This window comes from Parasteatoda tepidariorum, chromosome 4 (assembly GCF_982258835.1).
Source record: "Parasteatoda tepidariorum strain Cologne lab strain chromosome 4, Ptep-v5.0, whole genome shotgun sequence".
NCBI lineage: Eukaryota > Metazoa > Arthropoda > Arachnida > Araneae > Theridiidae > Parasteatoda > Parasteatoda tepidariorum.
The window spans coordinates 107007005-107030768 of record NC_141758.1 but is presented as its reverse complement, the minus strand read 5'-3'; the positions used below and the strand labels follow the sequence as shown (position 1 = coordinate 107030768).

Genomic DNA, 23764 nt, shown 5'->3' with positions numbered 1-23764 from the left:
GTCTAAACATTGGAGTTTTTCGAGGTTTTCCTCTACATGTGACGCAAATGCGAGTAAGTTTTATCAAAACGTTCTCCACTAAGGCAAACTTCTCCCAATATTTGATCCAGGAATTCCCTTGTCTTCTGAATTGCGTTCAAAATAACAAGGCTACGGTTGAACATTATTCCCAAAATTGGATCGGCAGTTCGGTGACCGTTATGAAATAAAAAATAAAAATATACTTTTCGTAATATAAAAATATTTTGACAGTGTTCGCCATTCTATTTATTTATTAAAATTACGACCTGCTGTGTGCTCTAAATAGTTTATATTATATGAACCCTCTACTTTAAAATGTAAAACACACAAAAAATGAAGTTTCTGCTCACTGCTATTATCTTCATATTTCTATTGCACTCCGAGACAAGTGTCTTTCAATACTTCTTTAGTTTCAACCAATCCTGTAAAATAAAATTATTTTATATAAGATGTCTCAACTGGTCGAAATCACAAGCTTTTAAATGAAATATATATATATATATATATATATATATATATATATATATATATATATATATATATATATATATATATATATATTTCAAATTTTGCGCCGTTCTTTATTTTCTACGAATTCAAAGTTATTTTTAAATCTTACTTATTATCACGCAGTTATACAATAAATCACGTAGTTATACAACAAATTATCACGCACGTATACAATAAAAACTAATATGAAATAAAATCACAGCTTTTTTAAGCCTTCCTATTTTCTATGTTTACTTTCATATTTCCACCGCTGTTTTGGGTGCTTTACATTTTGTTTAGAAGTGCAAACTTTATAAGACTTAGAAACTCGAAATTACGAATGTGTGTTGAAAAAAAATACAGTGAGTACGAAGAAATTAAATAATTTAAAATTCGACTTTAAGGTAGAGAATTAATAACTGTGAAAAAATACCATGTTTTTTCAATCTGGAATTTTAAAAAATTAACTCGTTTTAATTTCAGGAATAAAAATGGCGCTTTCAAACGTCAAATTTCAGCTCTGTAGTTGTATTTCAGTGTTCTGTGGATGGGAGCACAAGCACACACCAGCATTTCCCCCTTAAAGGGGCATTTATTGGTAGTTGTAAGGCAAGGCAGTTAGTAAAAAGAGAAAAAATAACAACAAAATAAATATTTTATTTTTTTTAAAAAGCACAGAAATTTTGAAAAAAATATTTTTTCTATTAGTAGGGGCATTTTGTTTACAAAGTATTTCGAACTAATTGGTCAAGTTTAGTAGTAGTTGGGCCTCAACATGGCATAATTTTGTCTTTTTTTCATGAAATTTACTTCAGGATTTCATAGTATTCCTGTCGAAAATTATTCAGGTTGGTTGCCTTCTGTTCAACTTAAAATTCTTATAGATAGATCTCCCCCAGTCTATAAGGAAGCTAGCAAAATTAGAATTAAAGAGTGATCAGCCTGATTCATAATAAAACTTAAGACCGAAAGAATTATATTTCTCACTAACTTAATCTACTTCTCGATGCCGATGGGAAGGTAATGTCTAACCTATAATTTGTGCAGAAATTAGCTGATAACTTCGATAAAACCAAAAAGGAGCTTTGTTTACATCAATTCAAGAGACAAACAGTAAAGGATAGAGTGAGGTCAAGAAGAGAAGCGAGGTGTCATTGAACACTCTGAGGTGTTATTTCTTCTTGTGCAATATGCATTTCTTCACTTGATCATTTTCATTTGATTTCTTCATTTGATCATTTGTGGTTAGCGTGGTTGAAAACTCCCTTTTTTTAAACAAAAAAGTTCAAGTTTATGGTCAATTCTTTAAAGAAGGTAAAATTTAAAGAATCACAACCTTCCCATAAAGGAAAAAAAAATTCTTAATCACATTAATTTTAGTTAATATTCTAAATGAACTTTTTTTAATAAATTAATCTCAATTTCATAAATATTTTAAGGTAATATTACATAAGAAAACCACCTCCGAATGGTTACTTCTTTTTTCTGCAATTAAACCCAATATGAAAAGATACGTACCTTTTAGCAAACTTAATTTCGATCAATTGCATTGGTTAATGCAAAAACAATTCCTTTTCTAACACAATTTGTACATGAGTATTTTTGTATTTTCTTAAAGTCTGTTCAGTCCTAATGATATTTAGGAAGATGAAGAAAAATGAATGGCAGGAAATTAATAAGAAATACTTTTGGATATGCCAAGGTCCATTCCATGGTCGTTATGCCAAGTTGTCAATTAGTGTTTATTTCTTAATGAACACAATAGAGTCATATTGATACCAATATGCATTCTTTATTCTTAATAATTCTAATAATATTTCTTTTTAAGTAAGTCATTTTTTTTTCTCAATAACAAAAAATCGTTAAGATATATAATGTATTGCTGCTTGGATTGATTTTTGATTGCCTCAACTATATACATGCGGGGGATTAAATTTGACCGAAAAATTTTTTTAAAAATGCATTGTTTAAGGTTAGAATTTATCGTATGTCTCAAATCTATCAATCCTTATCTTCTCCTCTGCTGACCTTATGGGTGGACCTCACAATGTCCAAGTCCAAAGCGTCCTGTAGCGTCCATCACGTAATCGGGGGCAACCACAAACGATTTGTAGCTTACAAATTTTGTGGTAGGGTTAAATTTCATTGTTATTATCAAAATTGCTTACTCACAACCTAACAACAACAGCAATAACAACATATATTACCTTACAGGCATAAACATTTGCCATAAGTGGATATGCAATATCGATAGATAAAATTAGATGACAGAAAATTGCCTATGTTATGTCTTTTTTAAATTTGGTACTTTATGAAATTCAAACAGCGATGTATAAATCTGAAAAGCAAAATAGATTTTGACTTGTAATAATGTTCATACAAGTGACATGGCTCTGCAATTGTGATGGTAGAACGAGTTGCATGTTTTGTGATTGTCACAAACAATCAGGTTAAAATAATTTTAATAAAACTGCGTGGTAATGAAAACTAAATCTATGCGTTTAGCAAAAAAAACGTAATTTTATTTTTTAGCAAATATTACACTTAGGTTTAATTATTAAATTTGATAAATTATATTCGCATTTTAATTAAATTTGTTAGATTCGTATTTTTATTAAATTTGATTAGTCATTAAATTTAATTTGTTAAAACAACTTCACCATACTTGATTTTCCGAATTGAATCTGTATAAAATATGCACCTTTTTAAACGCAAAAATATTTTATTATCATTTTTGTAGGTTCAGAATAAATGAAACATAAAGTTCTAAATAGATATAATTTCGAGTTTTAAGCTTAAAACAAGTTCTTCCATGTCCATGGTGAAACATTGTTATTTTCCACCACCAGCTCCCATTCCAGATCCACCACTACCTCCGGCACCCATTCCAATGCCTCCACCCATTCCAAATCCCATTCCCGCTTGAGCTTGTGCTCCACCTCCAGCACCAGCTCCAGCTTGACCACTGCCTTGACCTTTACCTTGGCTTTGAGATTTACCTTGAGGTGCTCCATGGGTCAGTAAAATAAGTGCAGCACACAAAAGTAGGATCTGAAAATACACCAAGCATTAAAACAGCATAACAAACCGCAAGATGCCTTTTTTCCTAATCACGTTGTTTTTTGATATTGAAATTACTTTAAACTTTGATTTGCAGTAACGAGAACAAAATAGCAAAGCAGCAACTTTTCAAATGTGCAGTGCGCCAACTGAGCTACATTGTGCGGACCACACTGAATAACTTTTGTTTAAGTGATCGAATCTTCACGGACTCAAACTTAATAGACTCAAACTTTTTCAACTCATTTCGATTTCTGACCCCCTATTTAAAGGATAAGAAATCCAAATGCGTCGAAAAAAAGACATGTTTATTTGGAGAAAGTGTGTGTTTTATTCGGTAACTTAAAATATCGTCTGCACTAAATCATTAGCATATTTCAGTTCACCCCCTCGAGCCATTAAGTTTGGGTCCTAGAACGTGAAGATCCGATCATTTGATGAAAAGTTATTCAGGGTAGTTCTTGTACATGTAACGTCGATGAAAAATTATATGGTTCATAAGAGCATCAACACGTTTAAATGTACAAACGTCGATTTTATAGATTTTAATCCAAGTTTCAGTTCTAACAGATGACTATAGAATTGCTTGAAACGTTTTTAGAATGATGTTCTATTGCTTATATCTTCAAAAAATACGTCTGCAAAATGCAACTGTAAGGTTTCATTAGTTATTGCAGAAGTGCTAATGTTTTCGAATGCACATGATAAATGAAAAAGTCTGAAACTTAAAACAATTTCGTCTTTTCAACAAAACTTTCTTTTCTTAGAAGAGATTTCCTAAAGAAAAATTTTAACTTACATAGATTTCTGAATTGTTTACGATATACAGTGATTAGAAAACATGCGATCAAGTTAATCCTTAAAAACATTTTAATACATTTTAAAAGAGTCTGCACTATATTACGCATGATAAAATGTGGGAAGGACTCTGCAGGTTAATGTCTGCAGGTTATTCCATCATTCGAACCCTTATTACAATTTCCTAGTCACAAAAAAAAAAAAAAAAAAAAAAAAAAAAAAAAATTAGTGCTTTTTAATGAAAAAAGTTTTGATCAAGAAAAAAAACAGTAGAAATTTGACTAAAAAATGTATGAATTACAAACGTTAAACCCTGTTTGAAACCGAAATGGTTGTCATAACTTTAAAGTGTTTCTAATTATCGCCACTCTTATAACAAGACAACCGAACTGGTTTGGTATTTCCTGTATATATTTAAAATACTATTTTTATAGATTCTATGGACTCAACTCTGATAAATTCTATAAGTTCAGTACATTTTTTTCTTCATTCAAACATTAATTTGCAGTCACTAATGCAGATCTTTGTTCACCTCATTTTATGCAAGGATTTTATTATCAAGAGCGGAGATTACAAAATAATCAGTACAACGAATAAGCTAAAAGCGAAGAATATCCAGTTTACCTTATTGTGATAGAGTCATAAGTTATCATGTAAAATTATATAAATTAAGATTATGTGAAATTTGTGTACCTAACAATACAAAAAATTTTCTATTATTATTTAATGAGATAATAAATAAAAAAAATATTTACTATGCAATTATCTTTGGCTAAACGAATTTCATAATTGCGTCCAAAACATTTTCAATTTACTTAAAAAGTTCTAGAGATATGGCAAATACGCAAAAAGTAAAATTAACAATAGGGCTACAAATTTTGGATCGCTCTTTTGACCTAACTATGTAGACCATATTTCTCAGACTCCGGTCACCCCCATATATTTTTTGAGTCAATTCCACATCGTTGAAACAAAAGTATGTTTATTTAGAGAAAGTACGCTTTTGTGTCTGATTTTGTAACTTAAAATATCGTCTGCATCGATTGGTTAACATATTTGAAGTCAGCCATTCGAACTATTACGTATGAGTCTGAAGACGTGAGAATCAAATCATTACATCAATAGTTATTCAGGGTGGTTTGTTTTTCTTTTGCCGCAATGTGCATCATTACATTAAATTTCGAAACAATTGAATAATGAGGAACTATACATAAGTAATAATTGATAGCACAATCAATAAAACGAAAAGTCTTGTAAATCAACAAAACAAAACCAACTCAGTTTCGGTAAAGCTTCGTGGATGCGAGGTAAGAATTTTCTGAACTATTTAAACTGTTTCCTTCCATTTTCATTTTAAAATAAAATATTTTTAAAACATCATTTTTCATTACTTGAAATACAAATCATAACGAGAATTAATAACTCTAAACAAGGAATGCTTTGAAGAAAATAATTAAGATACGATCTTTAAACTTAAAAACTATTTTTATAATTGCAGAACTTGGGGCATTATAATGATAAGTAACGTTTTTCAAATTATTCACAAAAATAAATTTGGTTAAAAAAAACCATGATTTTTCATGATTGCTACAAGATAATTTATGTGCATTGCGTAGCTAACGGAAATTCTGGAATCTTGTGAAATACGTACATAGAAACGATAGTAAGAAACAGTTCGATGCAAAACTGTCATATTTGGAATAATGTTAGCTTATAGTTTTTCAATTCAGCTCGTTAATAGTTTCACAATTCAAATTTTTTCAAGGACACAATCGTGGTTAATTTTAGGATACAATAGATAAATGGTAAAAACTTAAAATAAAAAATAAATTAAAAGTAAAGTGAATTAATCCCAACGGACTGTTCGGAGCATGGGAAGAGATCCATGGTTGGCAATTTATCAAAGGATAACATAGCCAAATATAAAGCCATTCCCCCCCCCCTGAATCAATATTAAATTTGAAAATAATTTGGCGAAAGCGAATCGTCAAAAAGACTGTGAGAATTAGTATAACCCTGCAACTGAAACATTTTTGCGGTGCGAAATAAAGACTAACAAATAGATTTTGTTTTCGATTTTGTCGGGGCAGTGAATTAAAGCTAATTGAAATAAAAAGTTAACCGTTACATTGATTGTTAAGAGAAGAATAAAAACTTTATATTAGCTTTTTATTAAGTGTAATAAAAATTAAATAATTGGTTTAATTTAATTGAAACTCGATTAAGAATTATTTTAAAAAAATAAGTTTTAAGAAATTAAAGAAATTTTAAAAGGAAATATGTAATGCCTATTATGGTATCTCACGCCCAGTTTTCAATATGAGAAATAATGTATGTTTGAAATGAAACATAAGAAAAAAAAATGAAATTGAATAAAAATAAGTTACATTTTTCAGGTATAGTCTAGAAACGAGATGATAATTTTTCGTTCATCATACCACACCTGAAATGCAAAATGCAATAGGCACAACTTTTACAGCAAATTTCTATCTCATTCAAAAATGACCTTAATTTTGTATTTTTCCATTATAGTCCTTTCATAAGGAAAAATATTTTCTCGTTGAATTTGAAAAGCGAAGTTATTTAATTTTATTTAATTCTTTTCTTTTGAATATTTTTTTAATTTAAATTGTCAAAAAAATACGTTTTATTACAAAAATTTGCAGAAACAAAAAATAATTTTTTCTTCTAAATGCCAAATTCAAGATTTTTTATGGTTTTCCATTGATGGACCAAGATAGTCTTGAAGGTGACCATCAATAGCTCCGTCATAAACCATTATATTTTTTGATGGTAACCAACATAAGTAACCATCACTCCCATGTAGGAATTCGAACTGATTTATGATGGTCCGACTTGTTTCAATGGTTTGTTCATGTTAAACCATCAGAAATTTCCATCATAATTTCTTAGAAATCAAATGTTGGAACGATCATGAACCGCTAGCCCCCCAATGTCGGAATTTGGACAAGATTTATGATGGGCCAATATAAAAAATCAAACAAATTACATTGATGGTTCATTTCTGAAAACCCTCATGGACCATCGCGAATCATCATCGATTATTGGTCATGGGGATCAAAATTCTCGTGATTATTAACCAAAACAAGGCATTAAAGTAACATTTTCCATCATGGAATGAAAGAAGTTTGTTGACATATCAAAAACCATGAACACATAATGTTTTGATGTTGGATGACGGTGACATGATATTGGAAACACACTGAAACCAACATAAACCATCAAAATTGTTTGATGGGACAAATACGAATTTTGACTTGAGTAGCGGGGCATATTTTACGGCTTTTTAAAAAGCAATTAAAGCATATTATTTATACATCAAATGGGAAAATTAAATGCATTTTCAAAAATATTGTGCTTCAATAACTAATAATAAATCTAGCCAAGAACCTATGCAAAATAACCAATATAGATGTTAATACTTACAAATGTTTTCATATTTAAGCTCTTCTACAAAGGAAAAATATCTTGTAATATTAACTAAATATCAAAATCGATAAAATAGCATAGAAACCTGACGCGTATATATACCATTAATACCCATATGCATTGCGTGATATTTTGCATGTATTAACAAATATTTTGTATCATGAAATTAAAGTATTATTTTCCGCGTTTGCCTTTTCACGCGATTTTAAAACATTTAGTGTCAATATGCTTATTGCTTCTAAATATCACGCTATAATCATTATTTCTTTTAGTTCTCTTCCAGGAATGTATAGTAAGAGTGAAAACAGGAAACTTTTTAACAAATGAATTATATTCGTTTTATCAAATGCACTAGAATAATCGTTAACATAAAGAACATTTCCGGTCAAGTAAACAGGAAAAAATGGTGTTAATTCTAAGTGGCTCGAGGGCAATTTCATAACTTATTGACAAATTTTTGAAAAAATGATTCTCAAGTTTAGTCAAAAATACATTCAGACTTAAGGGTAATTTTAAGCATTGACCGGGAACTTTAAAGTGGAAATGTTTTTAATAAAATTGATATGAAAGTGTAAGTAAAATTTTTAAATGCTTTTATAAGCTATCATTCCGTTAGTTCAGCTAAAATTATCCTCACACGCAAGATCAATTTTAAACATTTACCGGGAACTTTAAAAGGTAAAACTTTAGATTTTAATTAAATTTAAATTTTAATAAAATTTTAAATACTTTTGTCATCAAGTATGTTGTTAATTTAGTCGAAATTACTCTCTCACTTAAGGTCAATTTTATACATTCACCGAGAACTTTAAATGAAAATTTTAGAAATTTTATTAGTCAGGTCATTTGACTGGCAATGGTAGAAATAGTATATATTAAGTGTTGGTATGTTTAGTGTTAAAAAAAAGTTGTGCTTTTCTATGCACTAGAAGTACAATAAAAGTTTCATAATAATTCTTTGAAAGAACAGAAAAGCAATATGTAAAAATTGAGATGCGGAAATTTAAAAAATTCAGTAATAGTTTATATCATCTCTAAGTTTACACCTGAATTTACACTATCTCAAAGTTACATGACTAAATTTAAATAAACTCTGAGTTTACACCATTTCAAAATTTACATCATCTCAAAATTACTTCTTTGAGTTTATATAACCTTTGAATTTTATAAAACGAAAAAAATAAAATAAAAAATATCAGATAAATAAAAATTAAGTATTTGTGCAAATTAACACAAAATTATCAATAGTATTTGATGTATTACTTTTAAAAACTATGTTAATAACAAAAAATGCAAAGCAAATGGCAAATATAATTTTTTTACTGCTTTAAATAAATTTTTTCTCATTTGAGAAATTTGATCATTTTAAAGATCATTATATTTAGTAACGTAAAAACCCATAAAGAAATTTTCAAGAAATTTTACTTTGTTACATCATTCAATTTTCCTTTATTAGATAAAGGGAATTAAAAATATTTTAGTTGCTTTCGGTAACTCTTCTCCTATCATTTAATAACTTAAGCAACCTCAGCACACTCGGTTTTGAATTTTTAAGTTTTTAAAGAAAATGATTCCAAATAAATATTAGAAGTATGGCAATTATTTTAAAATCAAACTGTTCCTTAGTATTGTTTCCAGAAATGTGTGCTACAAGCGTTATGGACTGTTAGTATTACTACGAAATAACAGAATAATACGCATATAAGTATTTTTTTAAAAACCGTAACTCACAAAAAAACGCTTCCTCACATTGGAAAAACTTACGTTACGGCTCGGTAACTTATCGTTAATTAGCATTCTAGCTTATCAAGAGAAACTTAGCTCAACTTTAATACGAAATTTTGCTGATAAAGATTAGCTGGCGCTGGCGTCATAGGTCACGTGCGTGGTCATGGGAGGTCTTCTTCTCCTTGAAGTGCAAGTACCCAATTGCAGTTGTACCTTAAGACGAATCCAGTACCTTATAAAAAAGGTAAGAGCACTTTTCTTTTAAGAAATGAAACGTTATATGAAGTAGATGACGAAGAAATCATATGTAAATTGCCTTCACCATCAACGACATTATCTTCATTGCGTCAAAAGCAATCAATTACCCTGTGAATTACATTGCATATGACATCTCCATGGACTAGATAAAGAAGCCATTATTTTTTAATATTTATAACTAAGATTCATTTTCAATATTCTGTTTAATTTTCATTTAGTACCAAGATATAATACCCTGTACCCCAAAGTACAACATGGTGTTGTACCTACTTTGAAAGGGTGTAAAAACATTATAACTCCCTTATAAAATAGCATATTTTTAATAGATTCTTTAAATGGTAAGCAATGAGATATCACATACATCTTTAGTATGATCTTTATCGAAGTAAAATTGAAAATATCTGTTTTTAAACTGTTCTTAAGTCCCCTACTTTATTGTAAATTTACCAAAATCATAACCGAAACACTTCGGTAAGAATCACATGCCTTTTTGATGATCCCATAGAGCCAGACACATGGTAAATTTTACCATAATATGGTAGATTTGAAGATAATTTTGTAAGTGTAGAAATGTAAAAAGCAGCAAAAAAAAATGGAAAGAGCGGTTTATGTACATTTTTCAGAGCAATGATCATTGAATAGCTATCTGTTGCAGTTTGACGATTGCTAGCTTTTAACAAATCAATAACGTTTAAAATCAGTCCGACCCGAGAGTTATTGCATAGTGAAGATGAGTAACGCAGGGTAAAACCGATCTCTGTACGCGCATAGATGACAGAGAAGAGAATGAAGTAGAGGAAGGGAATACTAGTATGGAAGTATATTTTACTAAAGAGTTTTGAGAAGAAAAAAAAGAAAAAAAACGATTCTTGAAAAAAAACGTCCGAGTTTCAAAATTTGTTTTTTTTCTAACATCAAAAATGTAAATACATACGAGAGTCAGTTTTGATATCACGCGTATTAATTTACATCCGTCCATACTTATATTTTTATAATTTCAAAGGTATACTTGCCCCTAAAACAATTCAATTTTTTTTTCTTCCTCAGAATCAGCTTTCATGTACATAAACTGTTCCCCCCCCCTTGATCTTCAAATGAGGTTTCCTTTTAAAAAAAAAACTGCATGACAATCATTCGACGTCGTCTTGAGAAAAGATAAATCTGGCCCTAAAATTCTTAGCAAAAAGTGCTAAAACAGAAGTAAAGTTTTTAATGACATTCAACAGATACTAAGGAACGTTTAAGATTATGTTGATTGAACGTTTAATCGGTAACAATATGTTTCACCTACTTTCTTTTTTTTCCTTCATATTACGCACCAACTCCTCACAATACACAACTAACTACGCGCATAAAGCCTTTTAATGGAAATGCGCATTTCGTAGAAAAAAAATAACGAGTCAATGTTCCAGTTGAGATATTACCCAGAAAGCATGTAACCTTTACGGCAACCTTGTTTCGGAATTTTCTTTTTAGTGTCACGAAAATGTTTCTAATAAAAACCTTTTTTCAATAAAGCAAAAATATTGCAATTTCAAACATTTCATTCTAAAAGGATTTAAAAAAATTTTTTAAAGTATTGTCACTTAGATAAAGTGGTCACTTAGGTCCATCGTGACGTTTTAGATGACGTCACACTAGCGATAGGATCAAATTGCATTATCCATTAAAATTTCAAGACAAGGTGGATTTTAGCTGAGTATATATGACGTTGCGAAAAGAAACCTTATAATTACCTAGATTTAAAATTATTTTCTCCTTGAGTCTAGCTTTATTAAAGGATTTTTTCAAGTTTGTAAACCCTAAGACAACCTCGATTTAAGGTTTCTATATAGAAGGTTATTTTCCAAGGTTTTTTTTATCAAAGTGATGTGCTTAGAATGAAGAGGATTGTTACAGATCTCGTATGAAGGTTAGAAGGTTTACACGTGAGCCGCATCACAAACCATTTTAGGGTTTACATTAAGAGGTTTTTGCTGAGTTAAAGTAAACCTTATTTTGCTCTCTGGGTGCTTGATTAGAACCAGTAAGATAGAGTCCTAATACAATAAGAATCCGATCATTAGATCAGAATTTATGAAGATATTCACCCTTTTATTTACATACATAGTGTCATAGTTACACTTTTAGTGTAATGTTACAATCACGCATTTATTTAAATCTTCCCATTTTTCTCTTATTTTGAATCTGTATTTATCCTTAATTTCATAACAGTTTTAGTTTATTCTATGCGAAATGTTAAAGAGGTTTTTTTCTTAATCTAAATATAAATTTAATGAATATTATTTTTTGTCTTGCAAAATTTCATTTCTCTTTTGGGTTTCAACTTTCTATTATCTCCTCTTTAAATTCAGAGGTCGTTGCCTGATATTAAATTTCTGGTGGATAAGAAAAATATTCTCTTCAAACCAAATGGTGCGTCATTGAAGGCGTTTTTTTTTTCTGTACAAAATTGTAGACTTCAATCGTTAATTCTTTCTTTTCTTCATTTATTTTCGAGACTTTTAAACCTATCCCAATTGTCTGTTTTTCATACTTTCTAATTCTTGAATTTTAACTGGATGTCGTTTGTCTGTAGGCTTCACCAAGTTACTTCTCATTCAACGATTTTTTTAGTTATGCCCACTTTGTTTTCTAACATCGGTTCTGGTGTTCCTTTTTTTGTTTCTTCTCAAAAGCGGATTTCAGTCATTTTTTCCTGATGTTTCTCAGTCTCTTTTCAGTAACTAAAATGTCCCTTATATCTGCCTCTTTATGCCTTTGAATGTTTCGTTTATGCTAAGATCCTTTCATTTAATACCTTCCTGGGTGTTAGTTCCGGCAAATGAGTGTTCCTTTTGTACATATCTCCTTAACTCCCTTTATATCTTTCTCCTATACTTTTTATAATAATTGCAAATCCAGATATAAATCCAAATATAAATTTCCAATTTATACATATGTATACGTTCTTGTTAAAATTATGTTCTCCTAACTTCATGTTCGCTGATCTGTTTATTGTGTCAATTTATGTCTAAAAGAAATTTTCGTTTGTGAAAAAATAATGTGTGATGTAAAACAGTTTACCATAATCTAACCGTCGTTGTGCAGCAGACAAATTTTTTTGGGTTTACGACAACTAATGTTCAACTCCGTAGCCTTGTCATTGCGAACCGAATCCAGAAGATAAGGGAACTCCTGGATCAACATTGAGAGAAATGGGTCTTCGTGGAGGACTTTTTGATGGAACTAACCCGCGTTTGTGTTACATTGGGAAGAAAACCACTAGATCATCACACGGATAAACTGCCAGCAATCGGACTCTAAGCCATGATTCGTCTATTATGTAGGATATTTTACGTCACCACTGTGGTTTGTGCACCGCGGAATTCGTATCTAGCAGCCATCGCAGGGGTTCGAACTGAGAAGGATAAAAAAAAATGTAAGGTATAATTAAAGAAAATACGAGTACAACATTTATCTTCATTTCATCTGTGTGTTGGTTTTTCTTTTTTTCAATTACGCCAGCATGTAGTATAGTTTGTCTAGAGTAAGAACTCCCCTAGCCATTCATCTGGACCCGTGGTGGTGACTATGGTAACGAGTAATAACTATTTCAAGTGGGGGTGTAGGGTAACTGTTTAGGACAGTTTTTGGCTGGTGTCAGTTAGATAAAGGTAATCTTTTTCTCTGGTCTCTTGTGTTAAACCTAGACGAAGGAAAAGCTACCCTCCTTAAAACGCGCTATTCCTGTTCTTGTTACTCCTCAGACTTTGTGGCGGGGGGAGTTCTTGCCGTAGATCAAATATAAGTATCTTTTATTATCTCCTTATTGGCATGATGTTATTAGAAGTGTCTGTATATTTTTTTGAAAAATTTCATCTTTTATTTACTGAATACTATTTGTCATTTATTTTAATGTATGTTTCATTTGTATTTTTCCCTCCTATTTCTAAATTCTAGTGGCACCCACTTGCTCACTGTCAACATCACGTAGTTTGACCATTGAACCTATAGGGTTACTGCGTTACACCTTGTTTTTTACTACCGTGCCTCTTAAGCAATCACGTTTCTTCAATAATTTCAAATTCTACTTTTATGGCATTTATTTATTGGATTTGCAATTTGCTTTGATATTCAATTTACTTCTTTTTCGGCCTTAATTTTATGCGTTTGTCTTTACTCTGATATGAAATTTACTTCCACTCCACTACAATGATAGACGAAATTCAGCATCCAAATATAATTTTCTGCAATTCATTATTGCTCTATGATCATGTTTTCCTAATCCTTTGGTTCGATGCTCGTGTTTCCTTTCATTCCAATCTCAAATTTCAAATAAAATTTTATTATATCATTTTAAGGCGGCACCAATTCCTTTCTATATATATATATATATATATATATATATATATATATATATATATATATATATATATATATATATATATATATATATATATATATATATATATATATATATACACTATTTGAAAGAAAGTGACGGGACACGACACTATAATGACATAAACCCATATTTATTAAAATTAATAGGAGGGAGGACGTCTTTTGGCTGCGATCACAGCTGCAACCCTCCTGGGCATGCTTTCCACTAAATTAGCCATAGTGGCAAGAGGAATTTCCTTCCAAATGTTTAACAGGAAGTTCCATAGTTCATGCTTGCTTTTGGGGAGTGAGGTGCAGGCTCTCAACCGACGGCCCAATTCGTCCCAGAGATGTTCAATTGGGTTAAGATCAGGGCTCTGCGCCGGCCACTCCATGCGTTTAACGTTGTTGTTCACATACCAATCAAGAGTCCTCCTTGCAACATGGGATCTTGCGTTGTCGTCCTGATACAAGCAATCATCCATATCGTTCGTTGCCCACAAGGTAGGAAGGACATGATTGTCGAGAATATCACAGTATCCATCGGCATTCATCATACCATCAACCTTCACCAGTGGGCCAGCCCCATACCAGGAGAAACAGACCCATACCATCAATCCTCGTCCACCAAACTTTACAGTTGTCCCGTCACTTTCTTCAAGATAGTGCATATATCTTTATATATAAGAAGAGAGTGGAATGATAACGCATAGCCAATCGTAGAAAACTTCTGGTTAGTAACGCACAAAACAGCCAATCAAACTTGAGAACGCATGTGTATTAAAAGGTAATATGTTTTAATAATGCTGTCAAAAAATACAAAATACAAACTGACATCAAGTGAAACTCAGAGGACTTCGAATCAAATAATTAAGAAAACTCTACTATTACGTTTATAAATAGGAAGATTTATTAACTCAACAACAAAATTATAGCATCGCCATTCCAAAAAAAAAAAAAAAAGCTGATACATGTTACGTAAAGCTATAAAAAGACCGAACGATTATTTATGCAAACGATTATATATGATTATTATGAACTAAACTTTATGCAAACGATTGCTTATGACGTCATTGAGTGGCAATGTTAAAAAATAGTTGTTCTAAAGTTTCATAATAAAATGTTTGCTTTGATAGAACGCAGTTATTTATTTTAGAATTTCAATATATTTTAATAACTTTGATAAATCGGGTAGAGTAATTGGAAGCACGAATCAACAGTCTCTCAAAAAACTATTTACATACCAAATTATCAAAATATTTTGAACAGAGTTTACTTTAAAATACTTATATCTTTTATAAAAAATGGATCGTCGTGAATATCTTAGGCGATATCAACAGCGACATTGGGCTGAACAAAATTTAGCTACACAAAATTAATATCGAAAATAATCGTAGTGTCATCAATACGCGACAGCGAAATCCGCGGCGAAGAAACGTTGAAGAGTCAAGACGTTTAAATGAAAACGAATAATATGGAAACGAAATTGATTTAAAATGCTGTATATAAGGAGGTTTTGTAAATAATTTTTAATTTTATCATTGTTTTTTCTTACTTTTAATTGTTTTTTACTTACTTTCAAAAAATCATTCAACCAGAAATGTTAATTAACAGTTCATATATGTTTGAGATAGTTCTTAAATAATGCATAAAAGTGCAAATCATTGGTACACAAAATGATGTGAAAAGAAAAATTAATGAAAAATGTACATAGCTAGGTTTTGTGAATATTCAGTGATTTATTGTAAATAATTTTTAATTTTATTGTTTTTACCTCATTTTTTATAACATATCAGACAAAAATGTTTATTGATCATTGATAACATAATTATTTCATTTCATGTTTGTTTTTTTTATTACACTCATGTCCATAAATTAAGGATAATTCAGAATCACACGGAAATCAATCTCTAAAATTAAAATTTCACCGGTAGAATTATCACACACATCCTGAAGAAGAATATGCAAATTACAGGAAACCACTAGATGACGCTGGTAGTACGTCACAATGAAGAGAGTGTAAGAGAGGGTTATATAAGGAATGGTGGCAAAGAAGTAAAATTGTTCACAAGCGCTTTAAAAACCTTTCAGTGCAATAACCGCATAGTTATGGCACAAAGAAAGCATTTGGATGATTTTTTACATGGTAGAATCATCGGACGACTGGAATGTGGACGTACCCAGCTGGAAGTATCCGAGGAACTTGGAATCGCTCAGAGTGTCATCTCCAGGCTTTGGCAACGATTCCAAGATGATGTGAGTAGACGTTACAGCACAGGTCGCCCCCGAGTTACAACGCCGAATGAAGACCGGTATTTGGCAGTTACTGCCAAAAGAAACAGACGGAGCACAGCATCAGACCTGTCTCGTCAGCTCTCTTCAGCTACCAGTACGACAGTTTCAAGGCAGACCGTGTACAGACGCTTAGGGCACATTGGTCTATATGCTCGTAGGCCAGTCAGATGTGTTCCACTTACCGCAACTCACTGTCGCCTGTGATTAGCCTGGAGTAGAGAGCATGCATTGTGGACACCGCAACAGTGGTCTTTAGTGTTGTTTTCCGACGAGTCTAGGTTTAGTTTGCAGTCTGATTCTCGCCGGACTTTCATATGGAGAGCGCCAGGTACCCGTTACCACCAAGACAACACCATTGAACGACACCGCTAAGGTGGTGCAGGACGGCTCGTTTGGGGAGGAATTATTCTTGGTTCCAGAACTTACTTTCATGTTCAGAGTGTAACGATGACAGGCCACATCTATAGGGATGTCATTCTGGAACAACATGTAAGTTTTTTTCGGGGCGCCATGGGTGCTGAATTTCTGTTTATGGACGACAACGCCCGTCCTCCCCGTGCAAACATTGTAGACGAATGCCTTCAATCGGAGGATATCACCCGTGTGGATTGGCCAGCATACTCACCGGACTTGAATCCAATAGAGCATGAGTGGGAAATGCTTGGCCGACGAATTGCAGCCTGTCAACCCCCTCCCACCTGTCTACCAGACTTTCGGAGGGCATTGCTTGATGAGTGGTGTAATATTCCCCAAGATCAGATTGATAATTTGATACTCAGCATGCCTAGGCGTTGTACGGCCTGTATTGCATCGTCCGGGAGACATACTCCGTATTAACCATCATACTAACCATGTTATACTGTTTTTTGTAAATAGGTTCTTTTTTGAAATTTGCTCCAGGGAGTAAAAATCGCAATTTTTATTAATTATGTCAAACATATAGCATCTTTTTTGCTCTTTAACTTTTGCTTAATACATAGACTTTACAAATAAGTCAAATTTGTTTGGCTTCTGTCTCTTTCTGTGCCTGAACGTCATTATCCTTAATTTATGGACATGAGTGTAGTATTCAGTATGAGAAAAAAATTTAATTGCTTAATTTACTTTGTCGAATTTCAGTTACATATGTTTTGATTATATGATTTGCTTTTTGTCTAATTGAGACTGAAATATTTTGTCAGTTGACAGTATTGAGGTTAATTGGGCAATTACTTGCAATGGTATTTGCTTTTGAAATATTACTCAGCATCAACTTATTTATATTACATGTTTTAATCCCCTGAGATTTGCTCCAAGATCAGAACCACTGACCAACAACTATGGAACATCCCTCCGGCCCACTCTTGGTGTAATGGACATCCTCCTGGTGGGGTACTTACCATAGGGGCTGATAGAGCCATACAGTCCTCTATAAGTAGGCTCATAAGTGGACACATCATGTGGGTATATAAGCTTGGGCGAAAGACCTATTCAACGTGCACGAGGTGTAACTCTGCAGAAACTTCTCCCGATCACATTTTACACAGTCTTGATCTGAAAAAGAAAGACCTCTACTCTGGTCCCTTACTTGTATTTGATTTCCTGAAGACTTTCGAGCTCATTGACTTGGTCTAGGCTTACCAAGAATATTAAGTCAACAACAACAACAACAACATGTTTTAATTTGTTTGCCATATTTTAAAGTTCTTTTTTTCATTAGATTTTAATTTTTTTTGAGTTTAAAATTTAAATTACTGGGAAGCATAATATAGGGAGCGTCTGGCATTCTTCAAGATCATCAATGATTTGAGTTAGGCTCTGCCACTCGTGCTTCGGATACGGAGATTAATCTCCGGCTAATGCCCTATAGTAATGTGTTAAATAATATTGCTTCCTCGCTTTATATAATTTTATAATATTGTTTGTATTAAAATTGCTTTATGTAAGTTTATAACGCTGATAATAAGCACCTCTGGCATTTTACAATCCTATCATATTCTCTCTATGTGATGTTGGTGCAGAAAAATTGCCAGCTAATCTCCAGAATAACGACTTTAATTTTGTTCGCGAAGAAAACAAAAATGTAATTGCGTAGCAATTATCGGGGGTTTGCGAGTGGTAGCGAGTAGGGGGCAGAGCCCTCTAGTATGTATATATATATATATATATATATATATATATATATATATATATATATAGTCTCGCAGTGGACTGATTGTTAAGACACGGTTTCCAGCAGGTCACAGAAGTCAAGCATCACTGGCTACGGTCAGTGTGCGGGTGGGTGACCACTTGGATCAGCCTACGTAGGGACCGAGGGTGTGCGGTATTGGTCCTAGTTAAACTGTTCTACCGTAAAGTGCTCGACTTCGCGTGCAGGTCGTCGGGCTACCGAAGCGGGGGTGACATCCCCTCTGCAGAGGATCAAAATTGTGATGGCATGTCTTCGGATCATCCTCAGGGATGTTTCCCAGACCGTCGCCAATAGCCCATTGTGCAGCTCTAGTGCGACGCAAATGAACAACAACAACAACATATGTATATGTATATTTATATATATATATATATATATATATATATATATATATATATATATATATATATATATATATATATATATATATATATATATATATATATATATATATATATATATATATATATATACAGTGGTGGCCAAAAGTGTGGACATTTTTTGAAAGTTTCATTTTTTTCAACATTGTGTGCTTGTAGCATATATTAATTTTCACTTAAATACAAACGTTTATACATGAAATTGAAGGTAATTTAATGTAGAATTTTATAATAAATACAGTATTACAATATTTATATTACAAAAAAAGTTATGCAACTAATAGTAAGATCTATCTTAGATTTGCATTTTTTTAAAGTGATACTTACACAATCAATACTTAGTAGGATACTACTCTACGCCTTACGTATTTTCTACCATCACTACCAAAGAGCGATATTTTACTCTCATCGCTCCAGATTACTTGCTTCGATTTATTTTCTGACCATTTAATGTGTTCTTTTGCCCACTTAACTCGTTTTTCGTGTTGCTTTTGATTTAAATATAGTTTTTTCCTTGGAATTCTAGCTTGTAGTCAAAATCCTGATAACCTTCTTCTTATTGTTCTTGAACTTACTGCAATACCCGCTGCATTCATTTCACATCTAACGGAATCTGATGAAATTTTTCTTTCTTGAAGGCATAGCCGTTTAATTTTTCTATCGGCAGTAGCACTTGTATATTTTTTTCGGAATGATTTGGCTTTATTTTCCACTGATTTCGTTTTTTCATAACGTAAGCAGAACTTTCGTACACCAGAACAAGTGACCAAGTGACTGAACCACCAGCTTGTCTTGAAATTTCAACATAAGGGAGGCCATTTTCTCTCAATATGAGAATTCGGCTTCTTTTTGTAGATGTCCAATCAGTTCTTCTTGTTGATGACATTGTTTAAAATTAGTTTAATTAAAGAAAAAGGACTTTAAATGTTCAAAAACAGCAATACTCAATTTAATTGTACTAGTATGCATTTTTCAGCAAAATATTTCCACAACAATAACTCTTTTACCATCCAAGTAACCTAAACTCTAGTTACAGACATTTGATTGGTTCTAAGAACAGTGTTTGTGATTGGCTAGTGCGCTTTTATTACAAAACACACCCTTATTCAAAGCGATTTGAGTTTGCTTGTTCTACCAAACTGAGCATAACTTTTTTTGTAATATAGATATTTTAATTATGTTTTGTTATTAAATTTTACATTAAATTACCTTCAATTGGATATGCAAATGTTTGTATTTAAGTGAAAATTAATATATTCTACAAGCACACAAAGTTGAAAAACATGAAACTTTCAAAAAATGTCCAGACTTTTGGCCACCACTGTATATATGAAAATTTTCAGTTTTATGTGCATATATAGAGAGAAAAAGATGTAAAAAACAATATACATAAAACATATTTAATGTTAAAGAACACCTTTTTATTTTAAAATATTTAATTGCTTGACAAAAATCATTGCATGTCTTCTGAAGTATTAAAACACTACAGACTGAATTGTAGTATTTTTACATAACAAGTCACTTCCCTGCCCCAGCTTGTGTTCCGCCTCCAGCTCTACCTCCGATTTCACCATTTATTCCAAAACCAAATCCTACATTACCTCCTGTATTACCTCCCATTCCTGTATTACCACCACTTCCTGCTCTATTCGAGGTTGGCCCTGCATCACGATTATATCCATTAACATCCCTATTGGTTACTTGGGGAAGTCCATGTGACATCATCAACATAGCCGACAGAATAAATACCTTAAAATGAAGCAAATACACTACGTTCATTTGTGATAGAATCAATCTAAATAAATAATGCATTAAATGTGAAACAAATGACGTACTAAAAACAACTTTATTTGATACTAAAACCAACTTTCAGTTACTTTCTATGCTCATTCTAAAACATCCTTCAATAATTCTAATGAAACGCAGCTATTGCAGTCCGTGGCCAAATTATTAGACGCACTATAAGATTCTATGTAAAATCTTAATCATAAGGTGACATTATACAGCTTTATTGTTTCTACCCGACTGATTCCGGTTTTCACTTGTTTATGTTTGTGTATCCAATGATTAACATTGTAATGCAATACGTTAAAAATAAATACAAATAGGAAGTATATAAGAAATCTTCTGAATAAATACCCATTACATGTATGTTTACATATAAAAGTATAGCATATGAACTCGTGCAAAGCATGTCATTATTAAAGCACTAGTGTGCGTCCAATAGTTTGCTCTAATTATTATAATATACTAATATAATACCTGATATAATAAATATTCTATATTTATATAATATATCGTCTAATTTATCCAGTCGTCGAATTTATGTTATATATCGTCTAATTTAACCCTTGATACACGAATGTAAACAAGTGCAAACCGGTTTCAGTCGCGTAAAAACAATAAAGCTGTATAGTATCATCTGATAATTAAGATTTTGCAAAGAATCTTAGAGTGCGTCCAATAATTTGCCAGAGACTGTATATAGAAAATGGTTAAATTTCTCAAACATTCTTGAAGATAGTTACTGTTTTAAAATAATCGTGCACTGTTGGTAACTGTAATGTAATACTTCGCCGAATTTGGTTTGTAAAAACTAAAAAGAAATACTAATACCGAATCGAACGTTCATTTACACTATAAAGGATCCCGCAGTGGACTGATCGTTAAGATACGGTTCCCAGCAGATCACCGAAGTCAAGCATCACTGGCTGCGGTCAGTGTGCGGGTGGGTGACCCACTTGGATCAGCCTGCGTAGGGACCGAGGGTGTGCGGTATGGGTCCTCGTTAAACTGTTCTACCGTAAAGTGCTCGACTAAGCGCGCAGGTCGTCGGGCTACCGAAGCGGGGGTGCCATCCCCTGTGCAGAGGATCAAAATTGTGATGGCATGCCTTCGGATCATCCTCAGGGATGTTTCCCAGACCGTCGCCAATAGCCTATTGTGCAGCTCTAGTGCGACGTTACGCATAACAAACCGTTTTAGGTTTACCTTAAAAGGTTTTTGCTGAGTGAAATAAAACCTAGAGATTGCAACCAGGTCTCGAACATAATGGCTGGAGAAGCTAACTTTAAATATGCTTTAGCTAGAGCGGATGATAATTTTGACTTTTAGAGACGTACTTCTTCTGAATGAACATACCATTTTCCGAAGGATTAGGACACCTTACCCTCAAAATTTGGACGTTAGTGTAGTCAAGAAAGCCGTAGGAAACATACTTACCGTTATTTTCATGGTTGTTGATATGCAGAAAATATGAAATCTCTTAAAACAACTTAATGGATTGTGTAGATCCTGATAAGGTTCACCAAAAGCTGATGTCATTTTATACAAAAATTCTGTATTTACTTCGCGCTACAGAATTCAATCACTTCCTTATTGATTTCTCCGAAAAGCAATAAATAAATATTCCTCATAACAAGGTTGATTACAAGTTGTCATGTCTATCATTGTTCTTCAAGTTATATTCAATTTTGAAATCCCAGATGGGAAGAAATTCGCTTGAGAGTAAAAAAAAAATGCAAACATATTTACGCACGATATGTAATTCCGTTTCGTTCGTTGCGAAACTATTTTTTAATCGAAATATTCGTGCAAACTTAGTGGGATATCAGAAGTTTTCATGTTGAAAACTATTTGCTCAAACTATTTGAAATTGAAAAAAGTGCTACTGAACAATGGGAATAAAATATATTAAAAATTATTATTTTTATTTTGTAGAAAAGAAAAAGAAATTTACTTTAGGATCTTTTTTTTTTAAATGTCCCAAAAATAATTAGTGTTCATTTTTATGATTTTATTGTAATTAGGTCCTCGACTTCATTTAAATTTTTTTATAAGTTTTGTGTGTAGGAACGTTTCATTTTCTTTAACTTAGCTCTCTTGTCGCGCCGTTGTTGTTGTAGTTTATTTACGTCGCACTAGAGCTGCACAATGGGCTATTGGAGACGGTCTGGGAAGCATCCCCGATGATGATCCGAAGACATGCCATCACAATTTTGATCCTGTGCAGAGGGGATGGCACCCCCGCTTCGGTAGCCCGACGACCTGCAAGCGAAGTCGAGCACTTTACGGTAGAACAGTTGAACGAAAGCTGATACCGCACACCCTCGATCCCTACGCAGTCTGATCCAAGTCGTCACCCACCCGCACACTGACAGCAGCCAGTGTTGTTTGACTTCGGTGATCTGCTTTGAGCCGTGTCTTAACGATCAGTCCACTGCAGGACAGAGGTAGGATGAAGTATGCGAAAATTAAGTTCAAATTAGGTGGTCCAAATATCTTGATTGTATAATTGGGACCATATTTTCCAGATTGTGGAAAAACAGAAAATTGCAAAAACTGTTTTTATCAGTACATAAAAGAGATATTGACTTCTTTCTAGTTCCTTTTTTTTTTTTGCCTAATTGAATGAAACTAACCGCAAATCGATAAGCGAAATAGTCAAATAGCGAAATAGTCAATATATGCAGTAAAAAATACAATTTCTAGATTGTTTATTCTTGCTTCCTTAATTGCTTTCTGGAAAAAAGAGTCATTATCTTCTAAAAGTAGGCTCCTCCCCCTGTTCGCTGACGCTTACCAACCCCCGAAAATCGCAATACAATTTTATACGATTTGCTTAGCAAACAAGCTACTAAGTTAGCAACAACAAGTGTTAGCAGGCCCTAATGAAGTGCTATCCTGCCAACACACATATATCAAAGTTTTATAGTTTCTCTTTTCTGCTAGAATTGTTTTTCTGACC

At 32.4% G+C, this 23764-nt stretch overlaps 2 protein-coding genes across 2 annotated transcripts; both read right to left on the bottom strand.

The window, feature by feature from the left end:
* Positions 1-3195: 3195 nt before the first annotated feature.
* LOC107451129 (uncharacterized) lies at positions 3196-7944 on the bottom strand. The gene is made up of 2 exons (XM_016067128.4): positions 7816-7944; positions 3196-3561 (listed from the first exon to the last, which is right to left on the bottom strand). The coding sequence occupies exons 1-2, from the start codon at positions 7825-7827 to the stop codon at positions 3343-3345; spliced, it is 231 nt and encodes a 76-aa protein (XP_015922614.2). The 5' UTR covers positions 7828-7944; the 3' UTR covers positions 3196-3342.
* Positions 7945-20431: 12487 nt separating this feature from the next.
* LOC107453223 (uncharacterized) lies at positions 20432-22362 on the bottom strand. Its single transcript, XM_016069956.4, has 2 exons — positions 22240-22362; positions 20432-20766 (listed from the first exon to the last, which is right to left on the bottom strand). Exons 1-2 carry the CDS (start codon positions 22339-22341, stop codon positions 20536-20538), a joined length of 333 nt encoding a protein of 110 aa, XP_015925442.2. The 5' UTR covers positions 22342-22362; the 3' UTR covers positions 20432-20535.
* Positions 22363-23764: the final 1402 nt, after the last annotated feature.

Coding starts and splice junctions, on each gene's coding strand:
- LOC107453223 (XM_016069956.4), bottom strand. CDS start 22,341: ATGACATCAGCTTTTGGTGAACCTTATCAGGATCTACACAATCCATTA. Junction 20,767..22,239: donor CAACAACCATGAAAATAACG/GTAAGTATGTTT, acceptor CTTCATTTTAAG/GTATTTATTCTGTCGGCTAT.